The sequence below is a fragment of the Microcebus murinus genome, chromosome 8, assembly GCF_040939455.1.
Source record: "Microcebus murinus isolate Inina chromosome 8, M.murinus_Inina_mat1.0, whole genome shotgun sequence".
In the NCBI taxonomy this organism is placed as follows: domain Eukaryota; kingdom Metazoa; phylum Chordata; class Mammalia; order Primates; family Cheirogaleidae; genus Microcebus; species Microcebus murinus.
This window is the reverse complement of record NC_134111.1, coordinates 71501264-71516701: the sequence shown is the minus strand read 5'-3', so window position 1 is coordinate 71516701 and position 15438 is coordinate 71501264. Positions and strand designations below refer to the sequence as shown.

The window sequence follows — 15438 nt, the reverse complement described above, 5'->3', positions numbered from 1 at the left end:
GGTGTCGGGCAGGTAGGAGTGGGAAGGTAGGAGGGGATGGCTATATACAAACACAATGAGTGAGATGTACAACGTTTGGGGGATAGTCACACTTGAAGCTCTGACTCGAGGGAGAAGGGGGGCATGAGCAATATACGTAACCTTAACATTTGTACCCCCATAATATGCTGAAATAAAAAAAAATTCAAAAAAAATATACAGGATGCAGACAAAAAAAAAAGGAAGTCTGCTGCCCAAAATTGACCTTCTGATATGTGAATGTATACCCATTTCTGAAAACAACAGAAGGTCCTAAGTGGATATTGTCTCTTAAGGTATTAGCTAATAGTAGTGTGAATCCATCACCATTAGCAAGACATTTTAAAGTAAAGTTTGCTTCATCTTCTTAGAGATCTTTTGTGTATGTTTTATAATGTACATAAATACTAATATAGAGATGTAGGTATATAATAGATAAATAAATAAATATAAATGGTAGGCATCCTCAAAAACCAATAAAAATTTGCAAACAAAATGTGTGGAGACACCTGCAGAAGACCATGGTCCTCAAGCTCTACCCATATTTTATTAGGTCAAGAAGGGAAAGCAAATATTCACTGAACATATTGAGGATAAAAAGAATTTCTTTACAATGAATTAAGCCACAGAGAAAAGACAAGAGGGAACTTAATGGTGAAAAGAAGAATCTTTCTCATTTGGGAAAGAAAGCATTACGAAAAGTCCAGGAAAGTAGACAGGAGAAGCAAAAACCTCATAAAGAGGAATTGGTCCATCTCGCTGGGAATCAGCACAGTAGTCAAGACATTCAGGCCATCAGAACAGCTCACATTTGTCTATGTATTTCCCAAGACATTCTCCTATACTGGACAGCCATTGCTCATGTCCATTTTCTCCAAGGGAAAAAAGAGCAAGCTAAAGATAAGCTTGCAATTTGGATTCATAATCAAATAAGTTACTAAATAACCCAAATAAAATAAAAAATAACTCAAATAAAATTTTAAATAAATAAAAATAACCCAAACCCAGTGGGCCAAATTAACCATTACCATAAGGAACTCTAGGTTAAGTTGAGATTTTTGTGTGATATATCTGTATTGTAAACAAAGTACTTAGGTGATACCTTGGTTAGTCAATCAACTTTTTACTATTCTTTTAAAAATTTTATTTAATTTATTAATTTTATTTATTTAATGGTTAAGAGCACTTTTAACATGAGATCTACCCTCTGAACAAATTTTTAAGTGTACAATACAGTATTGTTGACTGTAGGTAGTTTTACTATTTTTATGGGGAAATAGATTTTAGCAAAGAAAGAATTGATGAGCACTTACTAAATGTGGGCTTTGTGCACTTTAGATGTATTATCTCATTTAATCCTGACAATAGCCTCATGTAGTAGATGCTATCATCCTTATTTGGAGAATGGAAAACATAGGTTACACAACTGCTTCAAGAGCACACAGCAGAGTCAGAATCCAGCCCCCCACACACACTATATTACAATGCCACTTAAAACTTGGCATTATCGGTCCTTGCCTGCGAGAGTGGCCACTGTGTTGGTGCTCTGGGGCTTGGACCCTGGCTAGCCAGAAAATAAAAAAAAAAAAAAAAAAAAAAAACTTGGCATTATCTAAGCTTATTAATAGGTGATAGTCAATGAAGCTATTTCATGTGCTTAAATGATTGCTTTGAATTTTGATTGCTTCTAAAATTTTTCAGTGCTTCAAAGAGACCCAATCCTAAACAAGTCCAGATATATATATAATGTAAGGGCAAATAAAAATAAGAGGCTTGATTCTCCCCCACTCTACCCCCCTTTTTTTAAGAGATGGGGATTCACTCCACCATGTCCAGCTAATTTTGTATGGAGAACGGGTCCCTCTATCTTGCCCAGGCTGGTCTCAAACTCCTGTCCTCAAACAATCTTGCCACCTCAGCTTCCCAAAGTACTGGGATTATAGGCAGGAGCCACTGCACCCAGCCACCTCCTCTTCCTTTTTTTCAGAATTTCTTTGTCCTTTTCAAATGTATGTAGATTTTTACAAAGGCTAAATAAAACTCTTATCAGTCTCACAACTCAGAATATTTCCAGAAGGACCTGGGAGCCATCCTTTTGAAATGCAAACACCAAGGGAGACAGTTTCCCTATCTCCCAATTCCAGTAGGAGGGTAAAGGCCTAACTTCAGTGGATACTCTGCTTTGATTTGCAAAACTCTCTCTTTTCATAAAGATATGAGAAGTTTGTTTTTCCTCTGGATAAAGCCAATAAACTAACACAGATAGTCACTCCAATTACCGACTAAAGTTAGGACGAACTATGTGTGATGTAATGGATTATATCTGCTTGTCTATATAAGGGGGTAAGATTCCTTTCTGTCTTTGTAATCTTTCAGTGGATTGCCTGTGATGCACAACACATTCTGGTTTAATTTTAATTCAATAATAACATGTTTCTGTCTCAGCTACCTTTGTGGAAAGGTTTTCTGGGTCAGGAGAAGACTTTTTTAAGTTATATTTCCCTAACAATATCCAATAAGGATATATTTTTGAGCATGGAACCAATAGAGGACAAACTCATGGAAAGATATTTTGAAGCCTGTAATCATTAAGTACAATGTGCTATTTGGACTTTCAGTGTCATAGTCTTAGGCTAACAGATCTGTGTGCCTGGTTTTCACCACACCTGTAATTTCTGAGGTACCCTAAGGATAAAAAAAGGAGTTATTCCATTTTTATCATGTTGTTCTTTGACCAAAAGCAAGTAGTAGGATTAAAAGAAAAACTTAAGGCTGGGTGTGGTGGCTAACGCCTATAATCCTAGCTCTCCGGGTGGCCGAGCAGGAAGATAGCTGGAGCTCAGGGGTTCCACACAGGCCTGAGCACAGTGAGCCCTGTCTCTACACAACAGAAAAAACAAAAAAAAGAAAAAAAAAAACTGTAGGCAAATTAAATATGACAAAATTTAAGGAAGCAAAGAATGATTCTCAAATTGGGCAGCTCCCCTCAACCCCAACCACAATAAGTTCAGAGAGACTCAGGTGCTGCCATGTGGTCAGAGAGAATTTATGAACACAAAAAGCACGTGACCTACAGAAAATGAAAGTGAGGTAAAGAAACATCTGAGTTACTTACAGCTTGGCATTTTCCTTATTTGAACACTGAATAGTTGGCTACCTGTGAGTGGTTGGAAGTATGGCTTCTGTGATTGGCTGAGGCTGGGTTTGTTACAAGAGTAGGTTACACAGTCTGTTTACACATCCAGTTAGGTTATAGTTCACTATGCACAGAGAAGCCTTTAGGCCAAACTTAAAATATGTAAGGAGGTAGCTCTAGGCTAAACTTAATTTAAAAGTAGTGACCTGGTTAATCCATTGTAGAGAAAAAGTCATTCAGATGGCTATGAATTCACTTTAGCATATGGCTGGGCTCAGTGGCTCACACCTATAATCCTAGCACTTTGGGAGGCTGAAGCAGAAGGATCGTTTGAGCCCAGGAGTTTGAGACCAACCTGAACAACATAGTGAGACACTGTCTCTACAAAATTAAAATAGAAATATTAGCCAGGTGTGGTGGCACACACTGTAGTCCCAGCTACTTGGGAAGCTGAGGCAGGGGGATCATTTGAGCCCACACGTCTGAAGTCTCATTGAGCAATGATGCCACTGCACTCTAGCCCGGACAACAGAGAGAGACTCTGTCTCAAAAAAAAATACTGTGGTGTGCCACCCAGATCTCTCCGTCAGTACTGAGCCCTGAGCCCAAATATATGTAATCAAGCCAGCATGGTAATGGCATAAAAACAGACACATTGACCAATGGAATAGAATAGAAAGCCCAGAAAAAAAACCACATTTTTTTTTCCAACATTTTGTGGTCAACTGATTTTCAACAAAGATGCCAAGAACACACAATAGAGAAAGGACAGTCTCTTCAAAAAGTGATATTGGGAAAACTGAAGAATGAGAATGAAATTTGACCCTTATCTCACACCATATACAAAAATCGACTCAAACTGGATTGAAGATTTAAATATAAGACCTGCAACTATAAAACCACTAGAAGAAAGCATAGAGGGAAAGCTCCATAATACTGGTCTGGGAAATGATTTCTTGGATATGATCTCAAAAGCACAGGCAACAAAAGCTAAAATAGACAAATGATATTGTGTCAAACTACATGCTTCTGCACAGCAAAGGAAACAATTAAAAAATTAACAGGGTGAAGAGACAGCCCATAGATTGGGAGAAAAGACGTGCAAACCAGACATCTAATAAGGGGCTAATATCAAAAATATATAAAGAACTCCAACAACTAAACAACAAGAAAACAAATAACCCAATTTAAAATTCGGCAAAGAATGCAAATAGGTATTTCTCAAAAGAAGACATACAAATGTCCAACAGATGTATGAAAAAAATCATGGGTAAAGGCAAATTAAAACCACAATAAGATATCACCTCACAGCTGTCAGAATGGCTGTCAACAAAACAATGAAAGATAACAAGTGTTGGCTGAAAGATAACAAGTGTTGGCAAGGATGTGGAGGAAAGGGAACCCTGATGGGTAAGTATGTAAATTCATATAGTCATTTTAGAAAACAGTGTGGAGTTTTCTCAAAAAACTAAAAATAGAATTACCATATGATCCAGCAATCCTACTTCTGATTATATATCCAAAGGAACTGAAATCAGTATGTTGAAGAGTTATCTGCACTGCCATGTTCACTGCAGCATTATTCACAATAGCCAAGATATGGAAGCAACCTAAGTGTCCATCACAGAAACAGAAAGTAGAATGGTGGTTATCAGAGGTTGGGGGGGGGGGCAGACAGGGAGGAATGAGAAAAGGGGAGATACTGGTCAAAGGGTACAAATTTTAGTTAGACAAGAGAAATAAGTTTTGCTGATCTATTGCACAGCATAGCAATCATAGTTAATAATAATGCATTGTGTATTTCAAAATTGCTAAAAGAGTAGATTGCAAAGAAGTTTTCACCACAAGAAAACTGACAAGTAAGTGAGATGATGGGTATGCTAATTAACTTGACTTAATCATTCCACAATGTATTCGTGTGTATTATGTATCAAAATATCACATAGTACCCCGATAAATACATACAATTATTATTTGTCAATTAAAAAAAAAAAAAAAAAGAATCGGCCGGGCGCTGTGGCTCACGCCTGTAATCCTAGCTCTTGGGAGGCCGAGGCGGGCGGATTGCTCAAGGTCAGGAGTTCAAACCCAGCCTGAGCAAGAGCGAGACCCCGTCTCTACTATAAATAGAAAGAAATTAATTGGCCAACTGATATATATATAAAAAAATTAGCCGGGCATGGTGGCACATGCCTGTAGTCCCAGCTACTCGGGAGGCTGAGGCAGAAGGATCACTCGAGCCCAGGAGTTTGAGGTTGCTGTGAGCTAGGCTGACGGCACTCACTCTAGCCTGGGCAACAAAGCGAGACTCTGTCTCAAAAAAAAAAAAAAAAAAAAAAGAATCACTTAACATCAGAGCTGTTAAAGGACTAACCAGTGAGCTTTTTAAATTCACCACCATCAGGTTGGCAGAAAGTTTCAAACAGTGAGAACTTACAGTGCAAGAATGATCAGGAATCTGTACTCTCATAAACTGTTGATGGAAAAAACAATCTGGAGAAATCAATTTAAATTTAAAATCCACATATCCATTGGGGGAAAAAGAGGAAAGAAAAAGGTTCTCTGGCAAGGAATGATTAATTGCTCTTCATTCTCAATCCAGAAGGATATCACAGTGGTTTAGAAGGACAGCTGTGGTCTAGCCATACACTAACCTGTCTGAAGTCCCAAGAAATCTCCTAGTTTTTCTCTTAGGGAAAAAAAATCCACCTTTTATTAAAACTCACAACTAAAACTTTCCTTTACAGTTAAATATGCCCTTAATTAACTTCTGCCAGTTAGGGACAAGGCAGTAGGTATCTCATCTTACTCTACTGACAAGAAGAATTAAGCAATAGTGCAGCTGGTGAGCTCCTTAATGGTCCAATGTCTAAAGTGAGAATCAAATGGTATGGGTTGAGATAAAGCAGAGGGCAGGGTAAAGGTTATCTGTTCATTTATTTCTTTATTCTACAAATATTTATTGAGTTCCTACCTTATACTATGCAGTAAGTTCTACATTGTATATTCTTGTATCTAAGTAGTTGCTCACAATAAACACCATAATCAAATAAATAAATTTTTACAAGAAATTTTCTAGTAAATCAGATATTGTTCTACTCTGGACCATCTTTGTATTAATAACACCCTCTCTACGTGTAAATATTATGTTCCCTATAGAGGAAAAGGAGATCTGAGCTACCCTCTTTGCTTCCTTAAGACAGACTTTATTTTTTGCTACATAATTGACATTTTCACCATTGATATATATTGAATTTTTTTTGCATTTGAATTTCTTTTTTATTTTATTTATTTATTTTCTTTTTTTACTACCTCTTTTTAAAAAACCTGTCCCTCGCCTCTTCTATTTCAAACATCCAACCATTATAGAGAAAAAGCACTTAATAATCCTCCAAAGTAAAACAACAGGTTAACAGACCTGGAAACAAGAAAGAAATAAAATGAAATCAAAGGCATCCTCTAAACATGTCTTTTTATGTTGTTTTATCTACCAAAGTAAATCACTCCCTCGTGTGGGTTATCTCTGCACCTGGAAAGTCTTTCACTGCTGTAATCAGCACAGTGAATGTATAAACTTTCTACTTACATAGCTGCTTCTCCCACTAGATCACAGGCTGCTACCAGGTCTTGCTACCAGGGCAAGAACCAGGCCTTAATCATTGCCATATCCTATACTATAGCATAAAGTGGGGCCCATAGGAGGCCTTAGGTCTATAAGATGGAGAATGCAACCAAAGAGTTATCAAGAAAATGAGACCCTGACGTAGATACTAGGAGTTAGAATCTGAAGCTAGAAAACTGAAGAAGGAAGGGAAGAACTACCAGCAAGAGAAGGCAGGCAGGTTTGAGTAAATCCCTGAAACAAGAACTATGCTCTGAATGGACTGTGTGAAGGAAAAAGCTAAGAAACATTGGATGCTAGTAGAAAACTTAAGAAAATGAGATATTTAGATTTGCAGTTTGTTGTAAGTTATCTTTATAGTTATCTATATAAATGACATCTTCAATATCTGAAACTGAGACTTCAGAATGACCCTCACCAATCCCTCTCCATCCATGCCCAACAGTCTCAATTCCTTTCTGGTATCTTTCTAACCCTTTTCCAGTGTTTTATTCTCACTCCTGTCACAATATTCCATTGCCCCCTATTTGCAAAGTTCTCCAGAATAAAATTCTAACTCTTTATTGTCATGGTATAAATAACATGGCAGAGTGTACTGTGCTTGGGCAATGAAGTCAAATAGAACTAAGTTTTGAAAATTGCATCCACCACTTACTAGCAACACAACAAGAGTCATTTTTACCTAAGGTTCAGGTTTCCAATGGGGGTGGGGGAGTTGGGGAAAGAGAGAGAGAGAAAGAATGTTAACTAAGAAGATCAAAAAAGAATATGTCTAGCCTAGTATTGAGTTCCTGATACGGGCTCAATATCTTTCCTCCCATTTTTCCACCCAGACCAGCGTTCCAGCCTTGATGGTGCCCTTATCCAGCCCTGGACAGTGTGCTCCCACAAACCTGTGATCGTAGTTCATTTATCACTTACCCTATTCTGTTTGTATTTTTTTATTCATATTTACATATAGTTGCTATTGTTAGTAATTAGCTTTTTCTACACTTCTAGATTTAAAATGCCTTGCGGACAGAGGTTTGATCTTCATTTCATATCTCCTATATCACATTCCATTATATACTGCACATAATAGGAACTCTATAAATGTCTATTAAATTATCCTATTTTATAATCAAAAATTCCTTTTGGTGTAAGAATTAAGAGTTAGAAGCAGGACAGGGAATTACCATACTGAAAATACGATATATCCCCTAGTACCCAACACAGGCCTTGAAATACAGTTAGTGTTCCCTAAATGTTGTTAATTTGTGTCAGATTAAACACCTATTGTGGTGAATAAAATTTTTTAGAGAATGCAGTCTTCAAAAACAAGTGTTTTTAGTTGAAAAAGACTTGGGCAAGAGAGGATCTACCCAAATCCATCATTACTATTAGAAAGAAAAATGCCCAAAGATGATCAGTCCTAATGCTACTGAACAGTAAAATTATGCTCTAGAATATGACTTTTAATCTAATTATGTTTGTATTCACTATTTCCACAGAGACGAAAACCTGACAAAATGAGCTTAAATTGCATACAGGAATGTATAGTGACTTTTAGGATGCTTCAGCTAAGATAAACAAAAATTGTTTCCAACTTTATTTTTGGTAAATAATACGACGAGCTAATCTTTGAACAAATTAAAAATTAATATAGTCACTCTGCTTATTTTTTAAACCTTTATCTTTAAAGTAAAACAACTCAAAGTCAAATTTTTACAATAGAGTGTACAAAAGTTATTACTGATGTAAGTTTTAACAGTTGCTGCTTATGATTCCTTAAAAGTTTATGGCAAAATGGTTAAAATCAAGAACTGTGGTAGAGAGACCCAAGGTTAAATATTCCATAGGTTTAGACTTTGATCCGCTTACTTATCCTCCCACACCCTTGCTTTATCACCTGTAATATGACAATAATAGCAGCATCTATCAGAAGAGTTGCTATGAGAATAAAAATGATGAAATGATTGATACTGATCCTAAGGCGCTGTGAAAGAAGTGAGTCCTTGATAAATAGTATTTATAATAATGATAATCATTACTACGTAAGTTTACCTAGTTGTAATTATTTCAGCTACCTTTCAGAAACACGTATTCTTTACAAAGCAGGCTTCTTTCAAAGGAGATCCCGAGGCTGTGGGAAGCTAGGGCCGCTCCAGCAAAGTCGCAGGATCCTCGCCCCCTCCAGCGCGCGGTCTCCTTGGTCGCCGACCGGCTCCAGAGGCTGTGCGGCTGCCGGCGGAGCTCAGCGGGTCAAGTCTGCGGGAGTGGCTCGGGGCGCGGGAGTGGGGCGGTCACCGGAGCTCCGGCTGCGTGGCTGGTCCTGACCAAGCCGCCCCGCCCGCCCGGCGGGATGAGTGACGGCGACAACAGGTGCAGAGCGGCGTCCGCGGCTTCTCTGTAGCCCCGACTTTGATGCGTGGGGGGTCATAGTTTGGCCCTGAAAACTACGTTCTTCTACCTCACACCAGCCTTCGAAGTCGCCCCTCAACCGGCTTCTTGCACGGTAGTAAAGTCTTGAGGTCACCTCAACCTCTCGAAACCCACCAGGCCCAGAGGCCAACTTTTCTCCTTCAAAGTCGAGGAGAGGGAAAGGCGTGCTGTGCATGGAGCTTTGCATTACGGTTCGCTCTCTCCTCCTCAGCCGTCCGAAAGCAGGCGAGAGTCCCCAACCGAGCCCTCGACCCGCACACGCCACGCCTGCCCCGACTTGCTGTGCGCTCTGCCCTGCCACGTCCGGGCTCGGAAACCACCGGCCACAGACAAAACCCGCCCGCCCGCGCCCCTCTCTGGCTTGCGGCGCCCGCCCGCGCTGCAGCCAGCCGCCCGAGGCGACGCCGGCTGCCCCTCCCCACCCCCCCGGGTGGCAGGTTCAGGCCCCGGGTCCGAGCCTGCGCCTCTGCAGCTGCCACCGCCGCCGTCGCCGCCAGGGGGAGAGAGTCCCAGTTGGGAAAAGTGGTGTTGCTGCCTTGGTGTGAGGGTGCTTTCAAACTATAGGTTTCTGTTCCTTTCCCCCCGTTTTTGAAGAGCGGAGAAGAAGATGGAAACCGAGTCCGGGGCGGTGAGTATGGCGATCAGGGCCCTGAGGCCCAGGGTAACGGAGAGAAGGAGCAATGTGGACCCTGTCCATGAGGGGCTGGAAGGGCGACGTGTAGAGCCCAAACGCTCGCTACTTTGTTGGGAAGAAACGTGGCCAGGGTGGCCCATCGAGCGCGACGAAGGGCCGCCAGCCTGTACGTCCGTCTGGTTGAGTCGTGGGGTCGGGAAGGTGCGGCGACCGGGCCTGTACTGGGCGGAGACGGGCTAGGGGGACCTCAGAAAGGGCTGGGAGATTTTGGAGGCGACGGGTGGCTGCCCCAGTGCATCTGGCTGGGTCCCGGCAAATAAACCGCTTTCCCGCCGAAACTGGGCTCGGCCGCGTCTTTGACGCTCGCTCTTGCCGAGCTAGGCCCAGCCGCCCGTGGCAAGGAGTGGCCGGGCCGTGGAAAACCTCCACTCCCCGACTAGTCACTGGGGACCGGAAGGTCTGCGAGACCTGGGCGGGGGTGGGCGAGCGTCCTGTGGCCCAGGTCGCACCGCTCACTATCACCTGGAGCTAGCCAGAGCGAGTCGGGGCAGGGCCGGGCTGGCGGACTGGGGCTTGGGAGGGCGGCGGACAGGCCCGAGGGGCAGCGGCATCGTGCCACCGCGCCCGCCCGACGCCCCGCCGGCAGCCAATCAACGCGCGCCACGCGAGGGCTGAGGGGCCACCTGCGCTGGAGGCTGACGGCGGGGTCGGTGCCGTTGAGGGTTCCCGCCACAGCTGCTGGCGGGTTTGTGGGGCAAAATTTCTCGCTGGCTAGCTTTTTTTTCCCTCCCGCACTTTGGTGGGGAGGGGGTGGATCCCCGTGTCAGTGCCCAAGTTCATGATGACCCGAGAGAACCCGAGGAAGTTGTCGCCGCGGCCATTTCCCCAGGCACCTCAACTTGCTGGCCTCGGAGGGGAAGGAGCGCCGAGGCCGTAACTGCGACGGTTAGCTCGCCCTCTTGCTGTTTGCTGTCTTCGTTTGCAAAGTAGTTGATAGATTTCGAGGTTAATTCTCGAGGGGAGGTGGCAGCGAGGGCCCATTACTTTGGAGCAGAATTGTAATAAACTCTTTAGTGCTGGACATTTTATCAAGCGGAGGACCCTTATTTCTAACCAAGTAGCAGCCCCTATCTAGGTGCTTTAATACACTTGTAAAATTATTGCCAGCGGAATTTGAGACTGTCTTTGTTGTTTAACTCAATGCATCGCTTAACCATCTGTAGGAAAGTTAGATGTTGCTTCTCCCGGAGCCTTGATATTGCTAACATTAAAATATTTTCTAGGCTGTTTTTCGTACTGTGTTTTTCAGCTCTCGGCTTGTTTGGCCTATCGTGAACAGGTCTATCCTCCAAAAATGACGTATTCGTTTATTTATTCGTTCAACAAATATTCATTGAGCACCTTCTATGTCTGTCACTCCTTTAGATGCTGCTGTGAAAAAAAGCAAAACCTCCGCCTCCGTACATTACATTATAGTGGAAAGAAATAATAAACATAATAATTAAATTATATAGAATGTTAGAAAATGTAAGTGGTAAGGAGAAAATTAAGCAATTTGAACCCACAACAGAGCAGGAGCCTTAGATACTGGAGAAATAAGTGAATTGAGCATAAAAAGTTGATGTTTCTCTTTTCTCAGTGACTATTCTTTAGTTTTTCAAGATGAAAAAAACAAAAAGAAGAAAAAAAAGTCTTGGAAATAAAGAACTGTGTTCACTTCCATTCATTTCATACCTCTCTCAATGAAAAAGAATGGAGTTTGTCTTTTACTTGAGAACAAATGAGTTCATCCATTGAACTCTTGTTTTTAAGAAGAGAATTTTGTGAAGACTGATTTTTTTTTAATTTGGCAAATAGGTAATTTTTATACTCTATATACAAATGGGTAGAGAGACAAATACCTACTAGAGCTGAAACATTATCTCTAACAATACAAATCCACAGCTAAAAAGCACTAAGCATCCCAGAATCATCTATTATGAGCATTATATCCTACTGAGTAGCAGAGTGACTGAAGTTACAAATAACCTCCAAGTGCCCAGAGAGGAAGCTGTAAGATTGGATTCCCAATTTTTTTGTTTTTTTGGTTTTTTTTAGGAGACAGGGTCTGGCTCTGTTGCCCAGGATGAGGGCAGTGGTAGATGATAGCTCACTTCAGCCTGGAACTCCTGGGCTCAAGCAATCCACACATCTCAGCCTCCCAAATTATAGGCATAAGCTACATTGCTCAGGTCACTCAGTTTCTTTAATTGGAAACTACAACATAGTAATTATTAAATGTGATGACTTTTCTGTGTTTTAAAAAGAAGTATTTATGAACTCCCTTATTAGGAAGTATATTTTTCCCACCTTAATATTGGATGGGGAAGAGAGCCCATGAGGACTAGCCTATAGCTCACTTGTCACCACTGGCCTAGTCATTTCTTTGTATTTCTTGCAGAGCTTAATTTAGGCATCATGGTTTTATTGGCCAATGAAGTGGGACAACAGATCAAATATGAAAAATAACAATTTTATTATCTAACTTGGAAATTCATTTTCATGGGTTTGTTTCTCAGATAATTAAATTATGAACTTTAAGCTTTTTGATGCAGTAACTTAGTATGTTAGAAATCTGTTTAGTGTTTACAGAAGGAAAATAATTAGCAAGTTCTGGGATCAGTTTCTCTTTAAAACTCTATTCTCAAGTCTTGTTTTTTCCAATAATACCTTAAGAGTTTTTATCTTGCCATTGTGTGATGTATACATTAATATATGTTTATTAAAATCAAAATTTAGGTCCTCTGACTTAGACTTGTGAACATGTGGATATGTGCTGAGCTCAATTCTTTGGAATAAAAATTTATACCTATGGGTCGGGCATGGTGGCTCACATCTATAATCCTAGCACTTTGGGAGGCCTAGGCAGGAGGATTGCTTGAGGCCAGGAGTTCAAGACCAGCCTGAGCAAGAGCAAGACCCTAGCTCTACAAAACACAGAAAAATTAGCCAGGCATGATGGCACACACCTGTAATCCCAGCTACCTGGGAGGCTCAGGCAGGAGAAATCACTTGAGCCCAGGAGTTTGAGGTTGCAATGAACTATGATGACACTACAACACTCTAGCCGGGAAAACAAAACAAAACAAATCCAATCTTCAGATTGACAAGTACACTTAAAAATTTGACTTTCAGGCTGAAAATGGTGAACATGAATGTCAGAGTTTATTAACTTATTAATGCCCTTTAGCCAAAGACCACCATGGACACATATTGTTTAGTAAAGTTGAGTCTGTTGACGTACTGGAATAAGGAAGAACATACACCATGGGAACTCTCAGGGGGTTTTAGAAAGAACTTACAGGATTTAAGCTTGTGTTAAGTGATTTTTAGAGAGGATTTTAAAGAAGAAGGGCTTTACTCAGGAATATATGTTGTCAGGGAGTAATTCTGTGATTGAATGTGTTAATTCTTACCTAAAATGCAGGAAAAGTGGATCAAGGTTAAAGCTGTGATTGATAAAGAAGGAGTAATCAGAGATGTTTGGTCATTCTTGTATTTGGGCAATGCTTTTGCTTTTGTCAGTGTTCAGACATGATTATGGAATGCCTTGTTTTTATCTTGATCCATCAGTCACAAAGTGACCTTATCTGACGTTGGTGTTTTGTTAGCAAGAGAACACCACAGCCTAGCCATGAGTACCAGGCCAACTCTTAACACCAGGGACTAGTTAGGTTGTGCCAGCCGAGCTGCCAGCTTTGTAGGGCGGCATTTTTCTTTCACAAACATCTTTATGAATTTAATGTTCCTCCTTAATAATTAAATAATATATTTAATAATAATTAATACAAGTATATTTAAATAATATATTTAATATTTAAGATCTTCTTTATTGTGGAGTAGATTCTGTTTCCTATATTTTTCGTTGTCCCACAAAGCTATTAGCTCTAATTATAATCTTCCTAACATTAAAGTCTAAAATATTACATTTTGCCTAAATGACTCATCTTTTTTGAAGGTTATGTATTTTCAGCCTGCATCAAAACTTACACCCAGTACTAAAAGTTTAAAAGGATTTTATTTTACAGCAAACATCAAATCAGACGCAAACAGATTCATTATCTCCATCCCCTAATCCTGTGTCACCTGTGCCTCTGAATAACCCAACAAGTGCCCCAAGATACGGAACAGTGATCCCTAATCGCATCTTTGTAGGAGGAATTGACTTCAAGGTACCTATTTTTATGCATGCAAACATAGTGTATTGTTTGTAGAAGTTTTTATTTCTCAGAAATTGTTTCTTTATGCAACTATAAAATAACATTTGAATAATGATTAATAGGTTTCAAATTGTCTTAATATAAAAAAATCTTTTCAACAATTATGTAAGCTAAATAGAGTATATGCAGTTGTCCAGTTTCAAATGGAAGGAAATTGAGTCTCATTGATTTGCTGTAGGCTCCTAGCTACTTTGTGGCAGAGTGAGACTAGAATTCTAGTTTTCTGATTCATAGCTCCATAATCTTCATGTCACCATACTAAACTAATTATACTTTCTAGCCTAATACTCCAAAGCCAAAATAATGGGTGATTATAACTTTCAAAAGAAGACTCAATTTTAAAAAAACCTTATACATATGAAATCCTATTTCTTTATCTCAACCTTTATCTGAGGGTCCTGAATAACCTCCTAGACTTTGATCTTTTGTAAATTACTTTGTGTGATAGAATTTGATCCCAAGAAAAGGCCTGTGTCCTTATCAGAATAAAGTATTTTAGCAGTAATATATTTAAATCATTTAATCAGTCATTTCACTCTTTCAAAGAAGCTTAAGTTTGTGAGATGATTTGTGGCACCCCCATGTAGGAGGTAGTAGTAAACACCTCCAAGAAAGGCGTGCATAGACATTTTAAGCAGAATACCCTTCTTCCAAATAGATATGTAGAATAATTTCTAAGCTTCCAATATTACATATTAGAAATTATAAGGAGAGTTATCTTTTTTAACAACAACAAAAAAAACTTTCCTGTGCCATTAGATGTGATATTTGACATTTATAACTCATTATTTCTGTATAATCAATCTGTCACAATTTGGGTGTAATTACTTTTTCCTGCACAAGGAGAAATTTTATATTTAGTATATTTGCAAAAATAATGAATCTTAAGCAAGTATAAGATTGTTTAAAAATAAGGTAAGAAAAATTATTTATTATAAAATATTTATTTTTAAAAAGATTTTCTGTACCTGTGTAAAATATTAATGGCTGATCAGAAATATTCAATTCGGATATTCTTATTCAGAATTCATTTATATTATTATTAGCTTAGCATATTTTTAAAACTAAATTATCAGTAAATGTATTTATATGCCCAGATTATTCTAACTTACTAAAACTCATCAGCTGCAGTATGAACTTTGGAGGCTCTTGTTAGAATACAGCCATAGGTTTAAGGTAACTGCTAGGATTCCCTCCCTTATATTTACAACCTTTTTTAAAATCATAGATAAATGCTAGCAAGAAAATAATTTACTGTAGTAGCAGGTAGTCTCTTTTTAACCTTTTATTTTTTATAAGCCACTGACAATCCTCTTAATGTTTAATTATCTTGACTTTCTGTCTCCTT

At 39.6% G+C, this 15438-nt stretch overlaps 2 protein-coding genes across 5 annotated transcripts in view; one reads left to right on the top strand and one right to left on the bottom strand.

Moving 5' to 3' along the window:
• Positions 1-15438, bottom strand: part of PLCL1 (phospholipase C like 1 (inactive)) — a 391376-nt gene that overhangs the window by 306397 nt on the left and 69541 nt on the right. The window lies entirely within an intron of this gene.
• The window catches only part of BOLL (boule RNA binding protein), a 63763-nt gene continuing 57765 nt past the window's right edge, over positions 9441-15438 (top strand). For 3 of the 4 annotated variants that reach the window (XR_012920596.1, XM_076005777.1, XM_076005776.1), the window contains exons 1-2: positions 9737-9825; positions 13899-14042. Coding sequence is in view for 3 of the 4 variants with exons in the window: in XM_076005777.1 (XP_075861892.1) it covers positions 9805-9825; positions 13899-14042 (165 nt within the window). In the remaining variant the exon portion in view is untranslated. Of the gene's footprint in view, positions 9826-13898; positions 14043-15438 lie in introns of all 4 variants that reach the window. The other variant, XM_012777009.3, reaches the window with a different exon arrangement.